The sequence below is a fragment of the Betta splendens genome, chromosome 4, assembly GCF_900634795.4.
Source record: "Betta splendens chromosome 4, fBetSpl5.4, whole genome shotgun sequence".
NCBI lineage: Eukaryota > Metazoa > Chordata > Actinopteri > Anabantiformes > Osphronemidae > Betta > Betta splendens.
In genome coordinates, this window is record NC_040884.2 from 12133176 (window position 1) to 12157339 (window position 24164).

The following is a 24164-nucleotide window of genomic DNA, read 5'->3' on the forward strand; positions in this document are numbered from 1 at the left end:
TGTGAATGAAGCAGACGGTGGCCGCGATGAGGTCACGCGCGGCGTAAAGAGGCCGTCTCGCTGCTCGCGACGCTTTGTGCTCAGTGACGTTCCCAGTGTTATTGCTCTGGGTTTGGTTTTGAACCGGCGTCTGCCACTTGACGCTCATTAAAATTAGCCTCGACTCTTTGTCTCACTTTCACTTTGCAGTGAAGCGCAGGCCTCGGGTTGGTTTCTGTGCTGCGCTCGTCACCGTGTCTGCCTCTGGTCTGAGCTCGATCGGGGGCATGTTTAGTTTCACTTCCTTCCTCTATTCTATTTCCTGAGTTCCTGCGCATGTTGAAGCTCGCTCTCGTGTGTGTGCGTGAGCATTTCGGCTGCTCCACATTCATTCTGAAATCGCGCTTTTTAATCCCTGTTTATAATCCTGTGTCATGGAAAACAGAGCAACAATAGGCTTAACTTTTTCTTTTAAGACACATATTCACTTTAAAGTCATTTTAAAGCCCAACACAACGTCAGCGTTTATGTCTTTAGGCGCGTGTGCTTTGAATAAATGCTTGAACAGACGGTGACTACTAGTGTTTCACTCTCTGACAGTTTTCAAGCCAGTTTGCACTTTCTGGGTAAAATAAGCAGTTCCGTTTAACTCCCACCCAAACATTTGAAGCAAAGCAGGCATGGAAACGCTGCTGCTGCCTGTGGGACCACATGGACAGTTCTTTGCACTGTGACCAGCAGCCCGTGGTTCCTCAGGAGCAGGAGGAAACAACAGTCCCATCACGTAGCAGCTCCAGTGGTATAAGAGCAGAAAGCAGCTATTTAATAGGTGGTGGACATTTAGTTATCGCTAATGGCTTTGAGTGAAACACCGAGTTCTTCGTTGAAGCCACGCGGACGCAGCCTGTCCTGATATCATCATTACACATGAACGCATGAACCCTCCAGAGCTTCGGCTGCCCCGTGCTTTAATTACGCAGCAGTCTAACCCTTCGGGGCCCATTTTGTCCTCAGAGATGCGTCTGTGGAGGCCAGACAGGCTCTTTGTGGCCCCGTCCCTCCACGGCTTTTGTCTTTCCGTCTCATAGGTCCCCTGAGACGGCCGCAGCCGCGTCCACGCTTCAGTACTGGCCAATGAGAGCGGGGCTCATGAATTATGCAGGCGGAGGAGGAAGCGACTCCACCCTCAGTTATGTAGATTTGACTTTGATGAGAGGGGGTGTTCACGCGGGGAGGTGGAAACCATCATTATATAGATGCCTGAGAGTCTTGATCTGCTGGTGTATATAAGTTGTGGTTAAGGCACATTCACACTTCCTGTGAATACTGTACATATCAGATCAGATCAGATCTCTGCTAAAAACAAAACCAGACCATTTTCTGATGCAGCTCTATGAGCAGAGCCAATAAATATCTGCACTCATATACTTGACTCCTTTCCATCATGGTTGACTGGACTGGGCTGCAGTTCGTTTGGAGCACTCAGCTATACTATTACTGCTCTCATCTATTGTCCAATAAAACAGGTCAGCGGTGTTTGAGTCAATTCTGAAGACACATAATCACTGGAGTATTATTTTGTGGTCCATTACAGACATTTCGCACCCAAACCAGTGCAGGATTCTAGGTGCAGTACAAACAATGTCTGTGTCATCAATTACAAGTTTACGAGTCAATTACAAGACAAGCAAGTAAAAACCTGTATGAACATTGTTTCCAAGAAAAATGGAAGTATATAAGTACTGTGGTAAGTAGAGTTAAGCCTTAGTTACCAAAGCACAGGCAGCCCATTGTGTACAGTGTGCGCTCACATGCATGTGAAGCACCGGCACTAAGCCCACTACCAAGGCTAATTCTCCTGGCTCAGTGGGAGCGAGCCGTCCAGTCATGCATAAAACTAACTGGGCCTATAAATAGCTGGGCCCGGGTCGGGCCTGGCACTCAGCATAAGTCGAGTTCACGAGCTTCCTACACATGGCAACGCCGGCATCATGCCATTATGTCACCACTGGCCGTAAACACCGGAGTTCCTACCGGTAAACGGGCCGACGGGCTCCTCTTACAGCCCGGATCCGGTTTGCTCCGGACTCCCAGCGTAAACGGATCCTTGCAGTTGATTACCACCGCCAGCGATGACATTAAAGTCCGCTGAGCTCCTGTGAATGGTCCACTTGACCCGCACTCACAGGCTGAGCGGTGGACCCCCAGTTCCGCTGTGCACCAGTAACAGCGCGTCGTATTGACCGTGCGGCCGTGACTCTGAGTTGAGAGTGCTGCTTCCAGGAAAGCGGCCGAGACCACAACCCAGCGATTTACACCTAACGGCAACGTATCCATTGCCCGTTATGGACATTATCAGCAGCAGGCGTGTGTCTGGTGCAATGTAGTGCTTCTGGAGCAGGTTTGCAGGCTCAGTAGGTGAGTAGCCAGCTCAGCGTGTGTTGTCACAGGGCCAGAAGCCCACATTCACTGTGATGAAGGCAAATATTAATCTGGTGCAGGCTCCTGCTGTCCTGTTATTGAAGCAGATGGTACCTGACACATGGAACTCCGGCGCCCCGTTTCTCGGCTTATTTCTATCTGCCGCGTATTATAATGAACAACGATACGTGTCAATAATCACATGAGACAACTGGGCACCTTTTAACAGCCACGGTCCCGGCGCCGCCGCTTCGGGTGTACGGCGCATCACCAATAGGGGGCGGAGTGAGGAGCCTGTGCACATAACGGTCCAGTGTTGTGACAATAGGCCTGTCAGTAACTTCTGCCAAAGGTAAAGCGACAGATCCAAAGAGCGCAGATCCTGCTCGCGTTCGCTCGCGGCGTCCCGTGGCCTCCGGACCGAACCCCGTCTGTGTCCAGGGCACTTTACACGTTCGCTGCCCACTGTCTGAGGAAGTTAGGTCACAAAAGTCAAGCGACGACCCCGTCGTGACGGCAGCGGCTGCGATGTTCGTTCGGCGTTTGGTCTTTTCGCAGTCGTGTATTTTTGTCGACAAATCAGACTTGTTACAATTCATTTGCTCCCTGTGTTTGTTTTGGGCCACCGGACTTCACCTCGGGAGCGTCAGCCACCGCTATAAACCAACATTTTATAAAGTAGACATTTAGTTGAACCTGAGCTCTCGACTGTGAACAGTTTAATGCCGAACTGCTTTGCCCACATTCACATTCACGCTGGGCTTCCAATGGTGGAACGGGCTTTTATTTAGAGGCGCTAACACACGAAACTCGTATAATCCTCACGAGGTCTGGTCGCCGCTAAGTTCACGTTTCGGCTGCGACGCGAGCGACGGGCGTGAAGACGCTCGTCCGCCGCCTCTTACCTGCGACATCTGCGGCCGGAGGTTGATTTCCTTCAGGTTGATGGACTGGGGTCGCAGGTTGTTGAGCAGATGGCACAGCAGGACTCCGTCGCGCAGCGTCTGGGCCAGGTCGAATACCTGCGCGGACTCCCATGTCACCCGGTGGTTCGCCGGGAGCACCTTGCAGTTTATCAGCCACAGCGCGCACTGCCTCCAGTACTCCATCATGATCGTGACTTCGGGCTGCAAGAGAGCGACTCTCGTGTTTCAGCGAGCGGGGCTGCCTCGACCGAGCGCGTCAAGCCGTATCCATGCCGTGCGAGGCGACGAGAAGGAACTGGAGCGGAGAGGAGACGCACGCAGCCGCGCGAGGACGACAGTCCGGCGCACTGAGACTGGAGCGCACCCTGCGCTGCCCCCCCCCCTCCCTCTCTCTCTCTCTCTCTCTCTCTCTCTCTTCCCTCCCCCCTCACCCACTCTTCACCTCTTCCGCTTGTCGCCCGAGGTTCGTCGCGTATGAAAACATAAAATGTAAACACTTATTAACTATTACCAGCTCATAAAGCAATCATGGCATGATGATGGCCGGATCCTCCCCGTATGCAAACATCTCCCAGCTACACGTTGTGATACGTAAACTGCATCAGTAACTCCACACGCTGAACTGTTATATTGCACCTTCCACAGAGATGGAGTCCATCAGAAGGCAATGATACGCTGGTCCTTTATATCAGTCTTAATAGGCAAATTCTAAGTTACATTATTCATCATTTTATGACTTTATGAGTTTACATTAGTCTAACTTGTGAGGAACCGCTTGTTCTAGTTCAGTGATGCATCTTGGGTGTTTATCAGAACGTTCCTCTCGTTTGCATTAGTTTGGAGAAAATGGCCGAGCTGCTGTTTGAAAGCAAAGGAAGGTGTAGCTGAGCTGGTTTTGTTCTGGTTTTAAATCAAACATCCGTGTTCCTGAGGCTGGTGATGAGCGCCCTGTCTCCTGATTCATATTTTATGTTGTTGTCATTTTGGTTTGTGCTTCAGCGAGGCGAGATTTTCAGCCTGATGAGTTCCTCATCTTGGAAGTAAGAACTGTTTGATAGTGAATATTTTAACAGACTACTGTTTCTTTCACTCTACACATTCAGTGTCTATTACAACGAAATGCTCAATCGGCCCGACAGAAAAGAGAAGAGAAATAAAGTCTCAGACCACACAAACCAGGTTCCTTATCCTCTGCAACAGCCGTCAGCTGGTCTGTAAAGTAACATTACAACCCTGTCAGACCAAGAATCTATTGCACCAGGTATAAGATCCTCAGAGACAAGCCACCACTTCACCAGTAATTCTAGGTCTTGACTGACTGTGGAAGAAAATGTTTCCTCTGCGCTCCTTCTGCACCTACTGCGTGCATGATGTTAAATCACAGCCTGACGAGTCAAGTTCAAATGAAAGTGAGTTTATTTTTTATTGATTCCGTCTGAATTTTATGAGGAAACCAGCTTCAGATTGTCACTTCTACGTGATGATGTCTGCTCTGAACACAGAGGATTTAAAGCTATGAGATAGAAAGGACTTGGCACTGGGTTTTTACCAGTACCATCTTCTTTTGTGGCCAAAGACACAGACTCCTGGACCCAGAATGCAGTAGAGCTGTGAGAGAAGACTGATGTGAGTGCTTTACGTGCATAAATGAAAAGAAGCGGAGTGCCTGCAATGCAATTTGGATCAAAACGAGTTTTTATTGATCCCAGTTGAGCCATTAGCACAACAAAAGAACTGGGCCACATAAATACTGTGGCGTAAACACGAGTAACATCTAAACTGGACAAACAAAAGGCAGCGATGATTTAAAGAGAACAAAACCCAAACATCGCAGATGATCAGCTGCGAGCGGTCTACATGGATGCATTATGTAACAAAGACAGGAATATGAGAACGCCATTATGTGAAAACTCTCAGTAAAGTGCTGGTAATCACATTAGAAGGGTTGTTTGAAGCTGTGGAAGAAACACACTCCCTCCAGGCCACATCACTTTATCCTGCACATAAAGTAGACAGGAGCGTCACAGGCATCAAGAGCTTCAGAGGAAAGAACCTCGCTAAAGAAAAGACAACTACAGAACCTCTGCTCCTGAGCTGTGTGCAGATCGTGTGTCAACACTGCTGTGCTCTTGTTTATGCCTATTTATCCATTCGTTCAGATGACAGGAAGGGAGAAGGTGTGTGTGGTTCTGCTTCGTCTCCCACCGTCTGCACACTGGATGCCATGGATGTCATAGCGCAGATGACAGAGGTGCTTAGTGGCGGATGCTGGCCTCCGTCTCCGCAGCCTTCTCCCGTTTCAGCTTCCTCTCCCAGGCTGGAAGGACACAGCCCGCCCATTATCAGCGTTCCTATCACCGCTGCTTTAATGAAGGTGTTTTATCAGTGTGTATGTGATAAGTTAGAGCTGGAAAGCATCAACGCTTTTGGGTTTTATTATTGCATTTACTGCAGCCCCTTATTTGTTGCCATAACTAGATGATCAGAGGAGTCACGATGCTGTTGTAGCAAACCATGTATTATCACTTCTGTTAGCTGGAATAAAACCAGAACAGGAAGCTAATGACTAACCAGCATGATTATGTCTAGGAACATATGGCAGATGTGGTTTAACTGCCAGAATTTGTTTGGCCCTTTCAAAACAACACATTTTAGCTCCTTTATGAATATAAATTGATTGAAATAACTCAGATTTATTGAAGATAAACAGATTTATTAAAGACAATACATCTTCATACTTGTCGCCTAACAACTGCTTTTGTCAAACATCCTTGTTTAGGTCACATCTAGGCTTACTGTACAGGACACTGGACTATATGCTGCATTCCCTTTGCACACTCAGATGAGTGGGATGCCCTTCCACCCAGATGATCAAAGCCCCAAGACCCCCCCCCCCCCCCCCCCCCCCCCCCAAAAAAAAAACACATGAGCACTACCACATTGCCTGCACTCCATCAATAACTTCGTGCAGTTCTGTCCTGCTGTAATTTATAGAGCTTCATCCTGCTCATTGTGTCACTTGATCTGGTGACTGAGGCCGATCTATTTGTGCAGCTCTTTTAACCTCTCTCTGAAGGACATGGTGTCACTGTGCCAGGAAAAGCAAACGCGCTGCATTTCCCGCACATTCGTTTGAAAAAGTCTGAGCTGTCACATTCTGTATTTCCATTCATTTCATTTTTTTATCAGGACATCATTGTTTGAGTCTTAAAAATGTCATTGTTTCTATTATTCAATGCTCAGCACTGTTTCATGACCAGAGCAATGAGAGAGTAGGGGCTCATTTTTACAAAATGGTCTTTGCTAACCATATATAACAGTATACCTTTAACATTTGGTCAGGATAAGCATCGTCTGGCCAAGCTGTGCAGGGTTTTATCAGAGTTGGCACAGCGGAGGGGATCAGCTGGGGGCTGTCATAGTGGAATGGAGTGGAAGGTACAGAAAGAGAACCTGACAAATCCAAAATGATGGAGAGAGCTTTCTCTTAGTGCTAGAGTCTGTTAAGTGCAACTTCACAAAGCAAAGTGTCATATAGGAATTTGACACAACCATTAGTGGTTTTATGGAAGCTGTGTTGGAGAACCAAGCACAGTGATGAACCCCCCGTGTTACATGATGAGGGTAAAACAGTTGTCACACTCCATCTCCATTTTACAAGATGTTTAGGTTAAGATTACAGACAAAACGTGACTGAAAATAAAACAATTGTTCTCAGACAAGGAACACACTGACTATGATGACAGACACATTTTTCCTTCTAGAAGTTCTAATTTTGTGTTCAATATAACTCGTCTATGATTCATTATTCAATCAGTTAATTTCACTTTTATTTATATACCACTATATTTATATAGTGAATCTGTGTGTGTCTGTACTGTTCTGCCCGATGTAACACTGGGGGTTGTGCGTTCATCGCTGAGCTTGGTTCTTATATATATATAAAGCTGTCAGTGAACTAATGAAATGTCATTTAATCAATATAAGTATATCAAAATATAATATAATATAATAAACAAGAGCCAAGACTAATTGTTAGTAATGTTGAAATAACTAACAAGAAATGCACAAACAAGCTTGTAAGAAGATCAAGACCTATCATACGGTGCATCTGAGTAGTATATTTCAAATGAAACAGGTAAAGGTGTTAAAGATATTATCACTAAATCGCACTTCCTTAAGACTGTCAAACGAAAGAGTATTATCACACTGAGTTGTAATTATGTATTTATTTAATTATTATTGTTTATTTATTTATTGAATTCCCTTTTAATTGTGCTGTTTGCTGTTTATTATCATTGTAATGTTACTTTGCACACGTCATTTTGATAATAAAGTTCATGAAAAAAAGTCGCGCTTCTCACTTCCGGGTTCTGTGGATGGAAGCGACCTGGCACGGTACGAACGAGTATACCGTTAATTAGTGAACGTTAGAATACCACCCATCAAACGTTGTTTGCTAGCATTGTTGCCATTAGCATGCTGAGGTAGAAACTCGTCACATGTCGCACATGTCGCTTATTGGAGCGGTTCGCTTGGCCGTGTCCATATGCGTGATCGTCCGATTTGACTTCGTGTAGTTATAAACATTAACACGTTGTAGAGGTTCGTCGGTGCTGGAGCAGGTGGCTGAAGGGTTACAGCAAAGATGCAGCTCTGTGTGGCTGCGCTGATGAAACTGTCACGAAAGCGCTGTCCAACATGCAACGTAGTAACACAGCAGCTGATCGCTGAAGTAGTCAAGTGGTCAAAAGGCGTAACGGTCACGATGACTAAGCAAAAAGTCAAACTACTGTATATGTGAGCCTCCCTCTGGGAAAACTCCCACTGAGGACACAGACCACGACAAGTGGCTTTGAGGTGAGGAAAATAGGGCACCGGTTACTTTATACACGTTTAAAAGTCTCATAATTCCGCATCATTTCTCTGAAACGAATGCAGTCAAATCTAACTAATCTAATAGAAGTGGATACAAACCAAGCTTAATTCCGTTATTTCAATGTCACTAAAAAACAATAGCACAACTTCTTCAGCAAAGCATTTTAGTTACTGGCTTCATTATAACAATGATCAGTGCATAATTTCCCGCATCCTCGTAAACGATGTGTTTTAACAGGCGGTGAAAGGCTCCCAGTAATGAAAGCAAATGGCCCTGAGTGTGGCAGAGCGATCCGTTGGGGCCATTATCGGGGCAGCGGTGGCAGATGCAGCAGGTAAGATAAACTGTGTGATGTCCAAGCTAATTCTGGCTTAATTAAAGCAACAGGAGTTTTCCACATCATGACCTAAATGTGTTTCCTGCAGTTTCCAGATCCCAACGGTTTATTCACCAGCAGTGTGTTTCGATTCCATCTGTTTCGTTCTTAGATCTTTCTGTGTTTGTTTAAAATTGAATACACACAAGAGTTCATTCATTTATTATAGAGTAGGAGTTGCACAAAAAGGGAATTCCTTACAGTGTTCCTTTATTGCACAGGAACATTATCAGTAGCATTATTCAACTGTAGCAGCAATGTCACGAGCTGATACAGTGCAGGGTGGTGCCTTCGCTTAAGTTATTTTGACGCACTGTTGTGAAAGATTCGTTTTTTCAAAAGCTGAACTGATTAACTTCAACTAACCACTAATTAATTGTTTTTACTGCCACATCATTCTCTACATGCCATATAATAATAACAACCTAGCAAATGTGCCCCCAGTCTTAGTTTGTCACTGTATAACATGTTCAGAGTCATGGAAAAGTAAAATGTTGTTTTCCACCTTCACCGTGCTTGTGTAAACGTGTGCGTTTGCAGCCCAGCCCATGCACTGGATCTACAATCCAGACCGGCTCAAAGAAGTTCTCTCTGATCTGGAGCCTTTCCCAGAGTTTCGACCTGAGTCGGCGAATCCTTTCTACCGCAGGACGACAGGAGAGCAGACGTGCTATGGCGACCAGGCGTACGTCCTGTTGGAGTCCCTGAGTCAGAGCGGAGGTACTGAAGTTCAGGCTGCAGCCAGAGCTGTACAGTGTGTTTATAGGAAAGAACAGTTCTGTGCATACTGTGCCTGTGAGAACACTGAAACCTGTAATTGTATATATATATTTTTTTAATTAAATGAAGTTCCACAGGGGGCAGCATTTTTTATTACTTTCTTTCCTCTGCAACAAATCTTCACATTATATTTAGATATACTGTGCTTTAAATAAATGTTTGTGCAGAACAAAGACTGTGGCTATTGTCATCCATTAGTTACATTAAGTAAATCTTACTCCATCATATTTGTTTATACTGTAAGCTTTAGTTTAGTCAGTAGTTCATTTTTGCAGTTTTACAGACTTCTGTTTTTGTTCCAAACCAAGCTGCCAGATATACCATAATTATTCGCAATAAAATTAATAACTTGACAGTTATCATCAGCATCAAATTTAATTCTGTTTCAAACACATTTAATTTTAGAGCCTGCATTTCCCTTTATTATTCCCGTTATTTTTACTTCACACTGAGTTTCATATAAGCCTGTACAAACTAAGATGACTGTAACATTTACTTTAAAACACAAGCCATGGTGTTTTTTTTTAAAGATACTGTGTGTTGTGTGTTGGCAGATGTGGATGTGAACGACTTAACCAAGCGCATGTACAAGTTCTTTGGCCCAGGATCAGTGTACGATCTGCCTCTCAACGATCCGTACAGGCAAAAAGGAGGTACCGCACCGTCTCTGCTAACAGACCTAAGCTTCTCTGACAGTCTGATAACACCAGTGCATCATGATTTTCCTCACTGCCGATGGGAAATTACTGCTTCTTTCCATCCAGTTAGACTTCCCTCTTTCCAGCGCTTCGGCAGTTGGGCAGGATATCACCCAGCAACAGTGCTGATATAAATCAGCTGAACAGCAGGAGAGGGCACCTCTGGGTGCGGTAACCTGCAGACAGATTTATGTCTTGGAGTAATACAGAATGAGCTGTGCCATCATCTAGGGTGGTAATAGTCATCATGGCTGAGACAAAGAAAAGAGCTCCACCTACAGAAACTTAACAGAGAGTCCAAAGCATTGTATCTTTTCGTCTCCGGCCTGTTTTGTCTTGTCGCCCCACTTCACCGCGGCTATTATTCTAAGGATAAAGCTGTCAAATCCGCAGGAATTATGCAGGATTCTACATAAAAAATCTGTTTATTTTCTTCAGGTCCCAAAGCCATCCTCCCTATCGATGGCCCCTGGAGGAATGCAAGTCTGAAAGCTCTCATCAGAAACGTGGACGCTGGCAAAGAGGAAACAGGTAAAGATCACACAGATCATGAACGTGTTCAAAAAAAGAGGATGTGTTGATGCTACACTGTAAATACATTAGCATTTTTTTTAAAACACTGGGCGCCAAACCTCAACTCAAGGTGCTTCCTCAGCTACATTTTCTTTTGTCTGCATCGCCTCTACCTTATTTCCTTACTCGCTGTCTAATGTATCAGAACGCAGAGTCATCAGGAAGTAGAAGAAGAATTGAAATAGACTTAGTCTAATTCTACTTGTCTCTAGTGTCTCTACTACTGTTGATAAATATATTCATGTTTTGAGTGAGTGCCCCATTTTAGAATGATAACCAAAGCGAGCATGTTTAAGCCACAGTCACAGCAGACAAAAACAATGGAAACCACCTCACCTCTGCAAAACAAGTGCAGGGCTGTGTGTTCTTGTATCAAATACTCATGTGGCTCAAACCCCCAACATCAGATTGTGCTACAATCCCAACATGTGTGTAACATGTGGTGTGCAGGAGTGGTCAGTCGTGGTGTTGGAGCCCATCAAGCAAAGTTACAGCTTTTTTTTTTTTTTCTTCAAGGATTTCATTTCTTACCACAAATCACATACCCACTACTGTATGAATACCCCCTCGGGCTGTTGTTTGAGTGGTGGTTGTAATCTCTGTGTGTATCCGTGTGTTTTCTGAGGCTGTGAAGTGGATTGTCAGATAGACGGCATCACAAAGCTGGCTCCGGTGGTTGCTATGTTTGCTGGACGGCCTGAGATGCTGCGGAAAGCGGAGGAAGCCCTCCGCGTCACTCAGAATAATGACATGTGTGTGGCTGTGACGCTAGCTGCTGCGAGGTGGGTATGATGGTTATCACCGACATGGTGAGTCACGTATCAAACACAGGAAGATGCTACTAACACCTGGTGTGTAGGTGGTTTGTGGAATAACAAGTTTCAGGCTGCAGTGTGTTAGTTGCAGGGTAACTAAAATGTCAACCGTCTGTTGAACTGTGGAAGGTTTTTGGAGCATTTCATTCTGAACGGCCCTGATCCCAATGCTCTGGAAGCGGTCCTGGCTCAGCTCAACGACCCAAAGAGACAGAACCCTCAGGAGCTGGATAAGGCTGTCATTGGTGAGACGAGATGCAGCTTTGAAGCAGGTTTAATCACAATTTTGCACAACAATGTGAAATCTGTGGGTAGTGCGTAAATGTGTTTATGCACCTCTCTGGCCATTATAGGGGCTTTCAGCTCATTGTTTAGTGTCCATACCACAACTTCCCTCTCAAGGCTCTGACATGGGGCGTTTTCGGCCGCATAAGGAAGCAGCAGCTTTCAGAGAAGGAGCTTCTGAAAAACACTGTAGTGATCTAGTGCTTTGATCCACAAGCACTATTTGGTTTAATATCCTGTGTTGCCCGAAGCGCATCAGCTCCCCTGGTATTGACTGATTTTGTGCAGTTTTACTGATGGCACAGCATTAATTGCTGTCTTTTATTGTGTCTTTTCTACAGCACACATCCACCAGGTGAAGGACAACCTGTCCAGGACATCCCAAGAGCTGATCCCAGATGTGTTCACAAACACATGAGGTAATAGCAGGCTCCAGGGTTGCTGACTTGGCTGGTCTGCGTAAGCTTCCTGTCAGTAGATTTGGTAGCTGGTCCAGCAGCTTTGATGTCCTGACTAATGGTCTCCCTCCTCCTGCTCCTTCTCTTTCGCTTTTCACCTCCTGCTGTGATGAGTGTCTCAGGTTTTACAGCGCTACAAACAAGGCGCTTTATGTACACATGAAGAGTTCAAAGCTGATTTAAATTAAGACATGACAAGTTTAAAATGTCTAAAACATTGTCCAACAATACAAGACTATCAGACTAAACCCTCTATATTGTCACTAATGTGGTTGTCTCTATTGTTAGCTTTGCCTGGTGCATTCCAGGGTGCGCTTCATGGAGTCCTGACACTAAAGCAGCTGGATGAAGCGGTCAGAGACACCATGCGCCGGGGAGGATGCACCGCCAGTCGAGCCTCTTTCATAGGAGCCTGTCTAGGAGCTCAGGTACTTTAATCATGTACCTCTGTCATATAAAACCATCGTTGTCATTTATGGAAATCAATAGACAAGGCAGCGTTGGTTATAAAGGACAGTTCCTACAGAAAGGCATTTCAAGGTGCTTTACATAGACAGCGAACAGTTACAGCATGAGAAACATTAACTGGAAGGAAATAAAACAATTATAATAAAACAAACTCAACAAGGTGAGAGCCCTACTGAGTTTATAATCTCTGTCTGGGTTTGAGATCAGACAATTTCTTTAGCCCCAAACCTGTTGAGCAGCAGCACTTATAGATGTGGTGGAGGGAACCCAGGGACCCTGCCTTGCCCTCATTTCTAAACCTGACCTACAAACACACAGTCCAACTGGAGCTCGTCACACAGAGGCATGCAGCTTTTATATAGGTTTGTAGACTTCCAATAAAATGTGAGAAGGAGAATCCATAATGTAAGAAACCCACATAAAACCCTCTGACATCTCCAACAATGCTAGTAACTCAGACTCTCTTAGAACACAGCCCTTCTCAACACTGTCATGTCTCTCTTCACGTGTGGGTGAGTGGTTATATTTAGCGTCTTGGTGTTTTAATCCATGTAAACACACAGTATGGTCTCATTGCTCGGGTGCAACACATGCCAAGCATCTGTTCTACATTCAGATGAAGAAGAAACGTCATGCATCATAGAGCAGCAGTGCAGAACATTGGATTGCATCTGATTCAATTTGTTTTTCCATTGTGATTTTGTATATTTATGAAGACCCCCAGCTCCACAACTCACTGCACTATTTAATGAAAGTCCCAGTTGCTCCTTTGCTTCAATTCACCCATGCAGTGATCACACAGGTGCAAGCGAAGTGGGGACGTGGTGAGAAATTAGGGCTTTCTGAGTCACATCTGCAAGTGAAAAGACATAATCATTTCCGAAGAAGTAGTTTACAGTTGGTTATTTTGGAAATTTTATAAATTTGCTCAAAGTAAATTCTATGTAAAAGTAAGAACTGTGGTTTAATGTGATGCAAAGCTCTGTGTCCTGTTTTTATGATCTTTAATTTGTCAGTAACCTTTAAAACAGGTGGTCTGTCCCATTTAGTTCACCTTTACCGGCTTGTGATATTAGTCATGTATTTACTGACTGCTGTAACCCTCATTTTATTCATGATCACTGTCTAGAGGCTAAAAACACAGACCTCTGTAGAAACGTTAGTGCTGATGTTGGGTGTTTAGTGGTCAAGCTGTCATTTCCAACTTTTTGTGTTACACAATGTTTTTTTAGAAACAGGATTGTAAGATGCTAAGATTCCTAGCACTTTGGAATTATCATTATTATAGAGGCTTATAAAGGCTTTGTGCTTTGCTGACTGTGTTTTCAGACTGGTCTCAATGGAATCCCAGAGTCTTGGAAGAAGAGGACGTTCAGATATCCTCTCCTGCTGGAGCTTGCTCAGAATATGCTTCAGAAAAGTCAGCACCTGTAGTCCTGCTTTGATTGTGACGCAGAGCGATGGATGTGGGAAAATTGCCTTTGATCACTTTTTGAAATGATTTTCCCAAGTTGCTGTTAAACTTTGACGTGACAATTTATGACAGTCCCATTTTAAAGTCTTGTACTAAATGAAACTTGAAGCAGTTTGTTCTGTCAAAGATTTAACCTCAGCAACTGTGTGAATATCACGAAATGAAGAACTTGTATCTGCTTTTCCATCTGTGATGTGCTTTGCCTTGGCCATAGCTTGATTGTTAATCTTAGGATTAAGCAGGTTTACACACTTCTACTTTTCCTTCAGCTCTTTCTGTTATCGTGAAGTGAAAGAACAGATTTACTGCTGGGACAACTACAGCGATCTGTTCCTGCCTCCGAGGAGCTGTTCTGCCTTCTGTAAAGTGCTGACTTCCATATTGATGTGTTTAAAGCACCCACTCCAACAGTCCTGAAATTTAGCCAAGCGTTAAGCCTGGCCAAAACCTTAATATCTTTGACATGGTGTGGTTATAAAAAACGTAGTGTGTAGGCTACTGTTGGAGACCCTTTCTTACCTTTACAGCTTCCACTGATTTGTTCTGATCTAATAAAAAGGCAGTAGATCTGTGAATCAGTCTGTGTGTGTGTAAACTCTCATCTTGGACATGTGTTACTCTATGTGTGTGATAGAAAAACCCACAGGTTTAGTCTGGTGGCCTGAAGGCACCATGAGAACAAACGTGTGGAAGAAAAACATGTGAGCCGTCATTTGCTGCAGCTAAGCAGAAACTCTGCCGCGTGGTGCGTTGGCCTGCAGAAGGGAAGTCATTGGATTTCACCCTGTGCCTGACTTCCTCCCACACAGCAGGTAGCAGGCGATGTTTGGCATAATCGCATCCAGACGTGGGGAGGGTTTTGTTCTGCCAAAGTCCACGTCCTCGTAACATTTTCTAAGAAACAGAAGATGGGTTGCAAAAGACATTATGTTGTTGAGCATCTTTATTGGAACAACATTGCTCTCCAATGAATCTAATAATGTCACAGGTCATATAGTATTTATTGCAGTTTTATATGCAGACGTATTTAGATTTATGATAAATCAACCAACCTACAGGGAAATGCATAAAAACAAGACATACTACTGTAACACAGACCACCAGAAGAAACTCCCTGTCTGCATCAGCAGTCTCATATCTGCGCATCATGGGGCTGTTACTGTGTGTACTCACTGGTGCTGTATGGTGTACTCTATCCTTTGTGGTACAAAATTTAACAATTTCTCCAAAATAAAATTTTCACCACGTTACAGTGCAGAATGAATTATGATCTTCAGTTACAATACTGTATTGCAATCTACTCAATCAGCACTAATGCACTGTATATTTTTAACATCACTCTAAATTTCCTTGTGTTTGTTCATCTCCATGTTATTCCCTCTGCATAATTCGCAATAAAACCTTGTCATGTTTTTATTAATGATGGGAGGAAGCAACTGGTAAAACAACCACATTAGCTAATTATCAAATATTCATCTGACACATGTTTATTGTTTTCATGTAGTGTGCTGGTTGGATTGTGACAACTGGAACTGAATTATTAAACGGTGGGTCAAGGGGTGGAGAAAGCTGTGAAATACAAAATAGTTATTTCACTTGCAATATATTGTAAATATATATGCTATAAATATAAACATGCACTGGGGTCTGAGGAACTGCCTGCTTTTCTGCGTTGTGCTGTTAAGTTATCTTTGGAAACTTCAACATTAAACAATCATAAATTGCTCCTGTAACACCTGATGTTAACATGGAAGGGACACATATTAGCAGATGTTTAATGATTAATATCTGCAGATGAATACATTGATTTTATTAGAACGTTGAGCCGTTCAGTCCTCTTGAGTTCGACGTACGTCATAATAAACTAACAGAAAGTGTCTGCGTGGCTCGGAAACTAGTTGCTTTCCGCAGTCGCCTCTTATGGTCAGTGAGAAAACTTCAACACAAACCAACACCGGAATCAAGTGTGTTATAATAAGCAAATGCTTTATTGAATTGTCTTTCCATATTTCATTACTAAGAGAACGTGACAATTAGTGGGTGCGTCAGGAACCACAGTCCGGGGGGATTTAGTTTGAGCTGCGCGCGCTCTCATGCGGCGGACGTAGAGATAGACATGCATGGTGGTGCAGAACGTTCAGCCTCTGTCTTCCCGCGTTTCTTCGCCCCTCCTGTGGCGCTTCAATCGTAATCTGATTCCGCTGTTTCCTCGGAACATGAATGCGGCAGTTTATAAATGAAGTATGTAAAAGCAGACAACTGTAGACGCCGAACTATGCACTTCGCTTTTTCATAGCCTGCGTGTGAACTACCGCGAGAAGACAAATCGGTTGGTTCCTTTCTATTCATTGTAGAGTATGAAATGCCCTCCCGTGCGCATGCGCGTGATTTCCGTCAAGCTGTGGGTTGGGAGTAGGCAGCATCTTGCTCGTATACTATCTTTGTAACCAACAGCTGGGTGGTACTTCGACAAAAAGTTGCTTCAATGACATTTTCACCAGGGATGACAGCTTGATTGCGACGAACCAACACTTCTATTGCGTGTTTATTTTTTTCCTGCCGTGCTATGGATTTTAACGTTAAGCGGTTAGCCGCAGACGCCGGTACCTTCCTGAGCCGCGCGGTACAAGTAAGTCTGGCCGTTGTTGACTACCAACGTTAGCCGTTAACTAGCACAGACAGACCCTTTAGCTTTAGCTTTAGCTTGCTACTCATGTTAGCTAAACAGCTAAAGCTACCTGGCGTGTTGTGTTTCTTATTAAGCGCGTTATTATCCGAGAGAAAATGATGTTATAAGCCACATGAGAGCTTTAGAGTGTACTGATGATGTGTCAGCCTGCGTCAGCGTTAACAGTGCTCTCCTTTAATGCTCATCTATTAAAGCAGGCCTCACAAACCATTAGAGGCACTTATCATCAGTAAATGGCAGATAACGTTCAGTTTGGATGCTAATTTGTCCGACTTGCTAATGTTATCTTGCACCTCTCGGTAAAATAATTTACATGACACATTAGGCCCGTTATCGTCGATATGCAGCACCTAAGTCAAACACTTGTTTCCTTTGTCAGTTCACAGAAGAGAAGCTTGGCCAGGCTGAAAAGACAGAGCTGGACGCTCATCTGGAGCAGCTGCTGGTCCGAGCTGAGAACACCAAGCAATGGACAGAGAAGATCATGAAGCAGACGGAGGTCCTACTACAGCCCAACCCGAGTAAGAGCCCTCGCTGTACTGAAGTGAGGGCAGATGTTCCCTTTATACAGAGTGGAAGTCACCAAATACCCCCTACATTGCTAATCATTGTTAAATAGTTTGCTGTTGCATGGAGCGAGTTCCATATTTTATATGTCACAGAGTCTGGGACTCCACTCCGCTTCTCTACATGATGTTGTTTATAAAGCTTATGTATGTGGAAGGTCTGTAAGCTCAGCTGTGCATCCTCCTCCATTCACACCATGCTGCCACATCACTGTATCACAACAAACACAGACGGGCCAGCTGCTTGTTACAGTCTTGCTCCTCAGCCTTTGTAAACTCAGATTCTCAGTGTTCTCAGAGTAGTCCAGTTAGCTGTGACACAGAAGTTGGTTGGGTTTTTTTTTCTTCCTAAATCTAAGTCAGGCTTTTTGGGCTGACTGTCCTTGCCTCTCCCATCACTGTAGTCTCATGACTTTGTAATTGAGTTTTCTCCTTCCAATCTGCAGATGCCCGGCTAGAAGAATTCCTTTATGAGAAGCTAGAAAAGAAAGCCCCCACACGATTGAACAGCCATGAGCTGCTGGGCCAGTCTATGATTGATTCGGGAAATGAATTTGGTCCTGGAACTGCCTACGGTAAGCAACCCGACAAACAATGACTTGAATGTAATCTCTGATCTCTGAATTCAGGGAAATGATGGCTTTGAAATTCTTATTTTAAGTTAAAGTAGCTGGTTGATGAATAGTCTGCTAGTTTGTGGCGCTTGTTTAGTGACTGCACATGTACCTGGCAGGCGAAAAATAAAACTAGAGTTCAACTTATTGCTACTGTCATCTTACCATCTTGTATGTATTTATGGAATGTGATGATGTTTGCACTGTTTGTGTGGCCAGAGCTATAGCAGTACTGTATGTGTCGACTGTAGGAGAAGTGGGAAATTATCAGCCTTAACATAGGCTCATAAAACTGTGTCAATGATTGTCATCAGTTATTAGAGGGCACTTGAATGCATCACCTCTTATCATCCACTGTCAGAGCTCACCATGTCAGTCTTACAGCTAGTTTTCTGTAGGATCTTCTAAGTATTGAGACCTTAGAGTTGCTGCTGTGCTGTGTCATGTCCATTGTTGTACTGGAAGTTTTATTTGTGCTGTTGACTGCTTCAGGAAACGCTCTCATAAAATGCGGGGAGACGGAGAAGCAGATTGGCGGCGCAGAGCGGGAGTTCATCCAGAGTGCTGCCATCAACTTCCTGACACCATTCAGAAACTTTCTTGAGGGCGATTTTAAAACAATCCTGGTGAGTTAAATCCTTGGCATCTACTAATATTCAGTATGAGTATAAATCACTTTCACTCTTTCAAACGTTTGGTCTGTGTCATAAACAGTTGCTCACATTCTGTTACAGCACATTTGTCCTAAATAAAAAACATCCCTCAGATAGTGAGAGTTTCTTTTTTGATTTTTTTTTTTTATTGCATCATCATTTGTGTACAGAAAGAAAGAAAGCTACTCCAGGTCAAACGCCTGGATCTGGATGCAGCCAAAACCAGAGCGAAGAAAGCCCGGATGGGTGACGCAAAAGCTGTCGTAAGTACACACGCAAACAACTGCAACTTGCTTTGTTTATTTTCCTGCTGATAATTGACCAGAGTTAGTCAGAAATCTCTCTTCTCTGAAATCATTAGACGCGGTGGGGGTGTGCTTGGGCGTAGCCTGTGTCTGAAGTATCACCAGTCATGACTGACACACACAGTTACACAACACAAAACTGACCATTTATTTCTTGTAACTTCAAAATAGTCACATGAGAATTAGGAAGTTTGGACTTCCTTGTTTTTAGGCACTTGCTTTTCTTGCTCTGTCTCACTTGAAAAGAGTTTTAGTGCTTCTAACTAGACTGTGGTGGACATTTCTGACCCAAACCCAGCAAGGATATTTTATTTTCCTAGCCAAACCAAACCCAATGCCCTCGTATCAGTTTCACATGAAAGTTTAACAACGCAAATATTTGAATGCTTCAGTTGTTTTTTTGAAGTTGGACCTATCTGACAGGACCCAAACTTGAATTATAAATTTCTCACTGAACTTGCCTCAACAGGTTCAGGGATCCTCCCTGTTCCTCTTCAAACGTTTTGATTTGAGCTTTGTGAGAGGGCCACATTTAGACACAGATTTATGCCTATGTAAAAGCATGATGAGTAGAGAACTCCACAGCTTTGGTGGAACGTGAGCACGAGGTGGGGCACTTCTTAAATAAGCCCAGCTGAGGTGATCAAATGTGCTGAGCTGAGGTTTTCTAGAGGAAAATCAAAGCTGATACCCTTCAGGGGGAAGTGAGGAATTATGGGTGTACTGGTAAAAACAGATGGCTTTTCTACTGCAAAACGTCACTTCAATGTAGTGACAAAGCTAGAAATAGACATTAGTCCAGTCAATTTATGCATGAGCACATTAGAAAAAGCATCTTGACCAAAGTCCCATTGCTGTAAAATATGACATTGAAAAGGAATAAAGAAGTCTGTATATAGACACATTTTCCCACATTAATGTAAACCAGGTTATTCCTGCGACCCCACAATATTCATTCTATAAAATAGTGTCTAGTGACTGTTGACAGTCTGCCGGTGTGATTAAAATCACATGACTGTGTGTTCTGACAACAGCAGGTACAGTAATTCCTAAAAAGGGGCATGTTGCCTAAACACAGGCTGTAAACGCTAGTTTGTGCTTAACCCATCAACATCGGTGTTTGTCTCTGATGAAGACGCTGTCCGCCTGTGTGAAGCATTTGATTCTCTATTAGCGCAGACAGCGTCATCCGTGTGGTTTCTGTCTCGGCCTCACACCACTGCCCGCAGTGTTAAATTGTGCCGCACAGCTGCTGGAGCTCTAATTTTGTGTCACTGTTTTTAAAATGCCAAGCAGCAGATGTAAAGCGAGGGAGCAGCAGAGGTAAGTGGAACGCTGGAGCCGTGTCTGAGCTGCATCACACACACACACACACACACACACACACACACACACACACACACACACACACACACACACACACTGTACGACCTCACAGAACAACAAACCTCCTCCTCACTCTGTTGTCCCATCAGTCTCCGCTCCAAACACATGTTTATCCATCTAGCGAGTCTCAACCAGCCATTGTTCCGGCAGGTTCGATACTCGATCCATTTGCTCAATAGGAGGAAAAGGAAACATTTCCTCAGGACACAAACTTCACCTGTTGTTGTTATATTCCATGTTTTTCCCTTTTGTCTTATAAATTGTAGTAATACTTGAGTTATTTTGCTTTCTTGGTCCTTACTCACTGAAGTCACATGCGGGGCATCATATCTGTTCATTTTTATTCTTCTTTGCTTATGGTCTGTTGCAATGTTGCCTATTAGGGGTGAAAAACGCCCTGCAGTCTCATGCCTGAAACCTATTCATTCACTCTACTTATATACTTTGATGGGACTTTCTACTAATATTTCCAATACTGATGTTCCTATAACAGTAACTTCTGCTTCTCCTGTCTCAGGCAGAGCAGGAGTTGAGGATGACCCAGAGCGAGTTTGACCGACAGGCAGAAATCACCCGGCTTCTGCTAGAAGGCGTCAGCAGCACACATGTATGTGGTTGTGTGTGTGTGTGTGTGATATCAATGTGCCTTACCTTTTATTTAAACAAGTAAACGGCTGGTGGGGATGTCCCTGCACGTGGTGCCTGAATCCAGCTGATAACATCTGTCTTCCTTTCCCTTCACACTGCAGAGGTTTAGCAGTCACTGTGACATCACTAGTTTATTTCGAGACTTGTAGGAGTAAATGTGACCTTTCCTGTTACTTGTTATTTAGCCCAATGTCTCATCCTGCTGCTTTATCTTCCTCCCTCCAGACAGACAAGGATAGTCTTCCAGTACTCCTCACGGCATTTTTTTTTACAAACATAAAGATGACTAATAATATCTTATGTATAATAAAGCAAAGCAGCAGTTCTGTTTGTTCATGCTGTAATTCTGTTGTCCTACTTTGTCTTAACCAGGCACACCACCTACGCTGCCTGAATGACTTTGTGGAGGCCCAGACTACATACTATGCACAGAGTTACCAGTACATGGTGGATCTCCAAAAGCAGCTGGGCAGGTGAAGTACCCATCACCTTCCATTTCTGTCCTGAGTAACTACCGATTTTGTTCAATCTGACTCTGCAAGTCATTCAGTCCTTACTCAGCTCACAGAGTTTCCAGTAAACAAAAGGTGTAATGAATGGGGGTTAGTTAATCTGATGTGTATATTTTTCCCCCTCCGTCTGATGGAGGGAAATGACTAATGCCAACAACAGTTAGTAGGAATGAGTTCACAGTCATTCTTTATCTAACACCTTGAGGGAGAGATAAAGAAGCGGAGTTCAGTTAAAGTTGAAATCAGCAGCCCTGATAACGGCTCATCATGCACACTTTCCTTGCCCTCTCACCAGTTTCCCGTCATCCTTCTCGAACAACAACCAGTCGACGGTGTCGGGCGGGGCCAGCATTTCCGTGCCCACCATCGCCGTCTCGGCCTCGCTGCCCAGCGTGTCTGCCGGCAGCGGGAGCTCCACGGCGTCGGGCGGCTTCAGCGAGCTGCGCAGCTCCAACGGCAGCCGCAAAGCCCGGGTCCTCTACGACTACGACGCCGCCAGCAGCAGCGAGCTGTCCCTGCTGGCTGACGAGGTCAGCCTGAAACACTGCTGCTGCTTCAGACCAACTGTGGTGGTCACTAATGTTTGTTTGATCTAAGTCAATTTGGATGTTGTCTTGTAGCCCTGCATCAATTTCTGTGCCCTCGGCAGAATAGAAGCCACTTACTTTCTTACAAAGGCCTTGATCTGTTCATGATAGATCTGTGGATAAGTAACAGTGCTCCAGCCTCACCTCATGTAACTCAAACAGTCTTATTGAGAAACATTTTTCAGTTTTCCCCTCTCCATCATAAACATGTTTCCTTAAAGACGACTTCTGTCACTAATGAAAGGAACTTTGAAAACGTGATACCATTGAATGTACTTAATGTGTCTCTGTTTTTCAGGTGATCACAGTCAGCAGCGTTCCAGGCATGGACTCTGACTGGTTGATGGGGGAGCGAGGCATCCAAAAAGGCAAAGTGCCAATCACCTACCTGGAACTGCTCAACTAGGACCCTCTGTAACCAGCTGTGATTTCATATTTATATTGCGTTGCAGGGACAGGCATGTTTCTTCTTCACTTCTGGCATTTTAGAAAGTTTTATCTGCGTTAAACAAGATGGCGTTTCGCTTTTAGCAGATTCCTCATGGAATAAATACATTTGAGTGGAGGGAGGGACGTGGATCCGATCCCTGGTGTGTGTGCATGTGTTTGTGTGCTAGCTGCCGCACGATTCTAATGTCTGCTTCTGTGTCTGTTTGATGCAACATGTGACAGAACATCTCCCGAGATGTAACATGGTAAAAATTGAGTTTTGTAATTAATTAGTTTACTCTCTCGCCTCTTCATAAGTTCAGTGAATCAGTTGAATACTTTTTTTTTTTGCTTTTGACAGTATCCCTTACATCATGGTGGGTCAAACGGTGCGTTGACAAACTAAATGCCTGTCACCGTCAACCTGCCTTTTGAAACCGTTCACACTTTTGTTTGACAGCAGTATTGAAATGGTCGGTCTAGTGTCTTCTCATTGTATTAAGAAGACGGCCATTATGAACTAGAAATCATAATTTTAAAACTAAATATATAAATTGTGATATGTTTATTTCCATTGGTTTTCAATTTGGTGCCTTAAAGTATCCCATAAACCCTTTGACTTCCTCATAGAAAACGCCTTCTGGGAGATTATTGTACATTGTTACAGCTTTTTGTTTCCCGTGTACCTGAGCAATTGTAAAATAAATATAGCTTGGTGCATTAAAAAAGCAAAACGTCTCTTGTCTGTTGGGAGATTTTTTATTTTATTCCGACCAGTGCACGTGACGTACCAGTGTGAGACTGGACCCAGGCCTTCACTACTTCTTCCGGCCACTAGAGGGCAACATAACCGGCCTGCAATAAACTAGTAGATGTTCTGAGAATCCATTGTCTAATTCAGTAGAATTTTAGTTTTAGATGCAATAGATTATTAGATTATGTTTTCTTCGTTAAAAACAGTAAAGACACAATAGCCAGCACGGAAAGGTTAGGACTGTAACTGCTAGAAAATGTAGAGAATCCATTTTTTGTCAGTCTTCAAATATGCTTTGGACTTTGATGAAGAGATGTTCCTCCACTCATTAGACACTTCAACCAAGCAGCAGCTGTTATGAGCAAGTAAATTGAATAAGCATCAACCGTCCAAACTATTCACTGCTTCACGCCACACGTTGAGTCTTTGTGTGGAACTTCCCCAATCTTCATTCTGAAGCTGTTTCTAAAATAGAGCGTGCGTGTCATCGTCCTCGTGTTTAATTAGAGAGCCTCGGGGGAGCTCTCAGCGAGTCGGGTGGTATTTTGAGCTCTATTCACCAGCACCAGTGGAGCTTGGTGCTGTTCGCTGGCCTGAGGGCCCGCGTCCTGTCCCGTCGCGCGGCTCGAAGCCTGGGACCACTCGACGTCTACCCAGAAAACGACTGCTGCTGCAAAAAACGGCCAGGACGTCCTCGGCCGAGCGGCCGGTCCGTGCTTCAGCGCAGGAAGAGGCTCAGGAGGAAGTGGAGTTTTGCAAGCTGACTGTTGCCTTAGTGAGAGGCCTGTGCCCTGCAGGACTCCAGCTTATGCGGCACAAGGCACGCGTCCATCGGCGCTACATTCTGCCCAACGCCGCCCCCGCGACGCCACAGAGGCTCAGTCAGAGC

The 24164-nt window shown here is 44.3% G+C and overlaps 3 protein-coding genes across 9 annotated transcripts in view; 2 read left to right on the forward strand and 1 right to left on the reverse strand.

The window, feature by feature from the left end:
* LOC114853251 (guanine nucleotide exchange factor VAV3) overlaps positions 1-3693 on the reverse strand; it is a 50890-nt gene extending 47197 nt beyond the window's left edge. For 2 of the 7 annotated variants that reach the window (XM_029146402.3, XM_055508054.1), the window contains exon 1: positions 3306-3691. In XM_029146402.3, the coding sequence (XP_029002235.1) occupies positions 3306-3512 (207 nt within the window). In that variant the 5' untranslated portion in view covers positions 3513-3691. Of the gene's footprint in view, positions 1-3305 lie in introns of all 7 variants that reach the window. The other 5 variants (XM_055508053.1, XM_055508055.1, XM_029146405.3 and 2 more) reach the window with 5 other exon arrangements.
* A 3968-nt stretch (positions 3694-7661) lies between these two features.
* Positions 7662-14707, forward strand: selenoj (selenoprotein J). The gene is made up of 10 exons (XM_029147294.3): positions 7662-7724; positions 8443-8539; positions 9122-9301; positions 9916-10014; positions 10498-10590; positions 11258-11414; positions 11577-11692; positions 12074-12151; positions 12479-12618; positions 13988-14707. The coding sequence occupies exons 2-10, from the start codon at positions 8473-8475 to the stop codon at positions 14090-14092; spliced, it is 1035 nt and encodes a 344-aa protein (XP_029003127.1). The 5' UTR covers positions 7662-7724; positions 8443-8472; the 3' UTR covers positions 14093-14707.
* A 1799-nt stretch (positions 14708-16506) lies between these two features.
* Positions 16507-23259, forward strand: LOC114853659 (endophilin-B1-like). The gene is made up of 9 exons (XM_029147293.3): positions 16507-16761; positions 17201-17342; positions 17834-17962; positions 18494-18627; positions 18825-18917; positions 20863-20952; positions 21366-21466; positions 21801-22035; positions 22391-23259. Exons 1-9 carry the CDS (start codon positions 16699-16701, stop codon positions 22496-22498), a joined length of 1095 nt encoding a protein of 364 aa, XP_029003126.1. The 5' UTR covers positions 16507-16698; the 3' UTR covers positions 22499-23259.
* Positions 23260-24164: the final 905 nt, after the last annotated feature.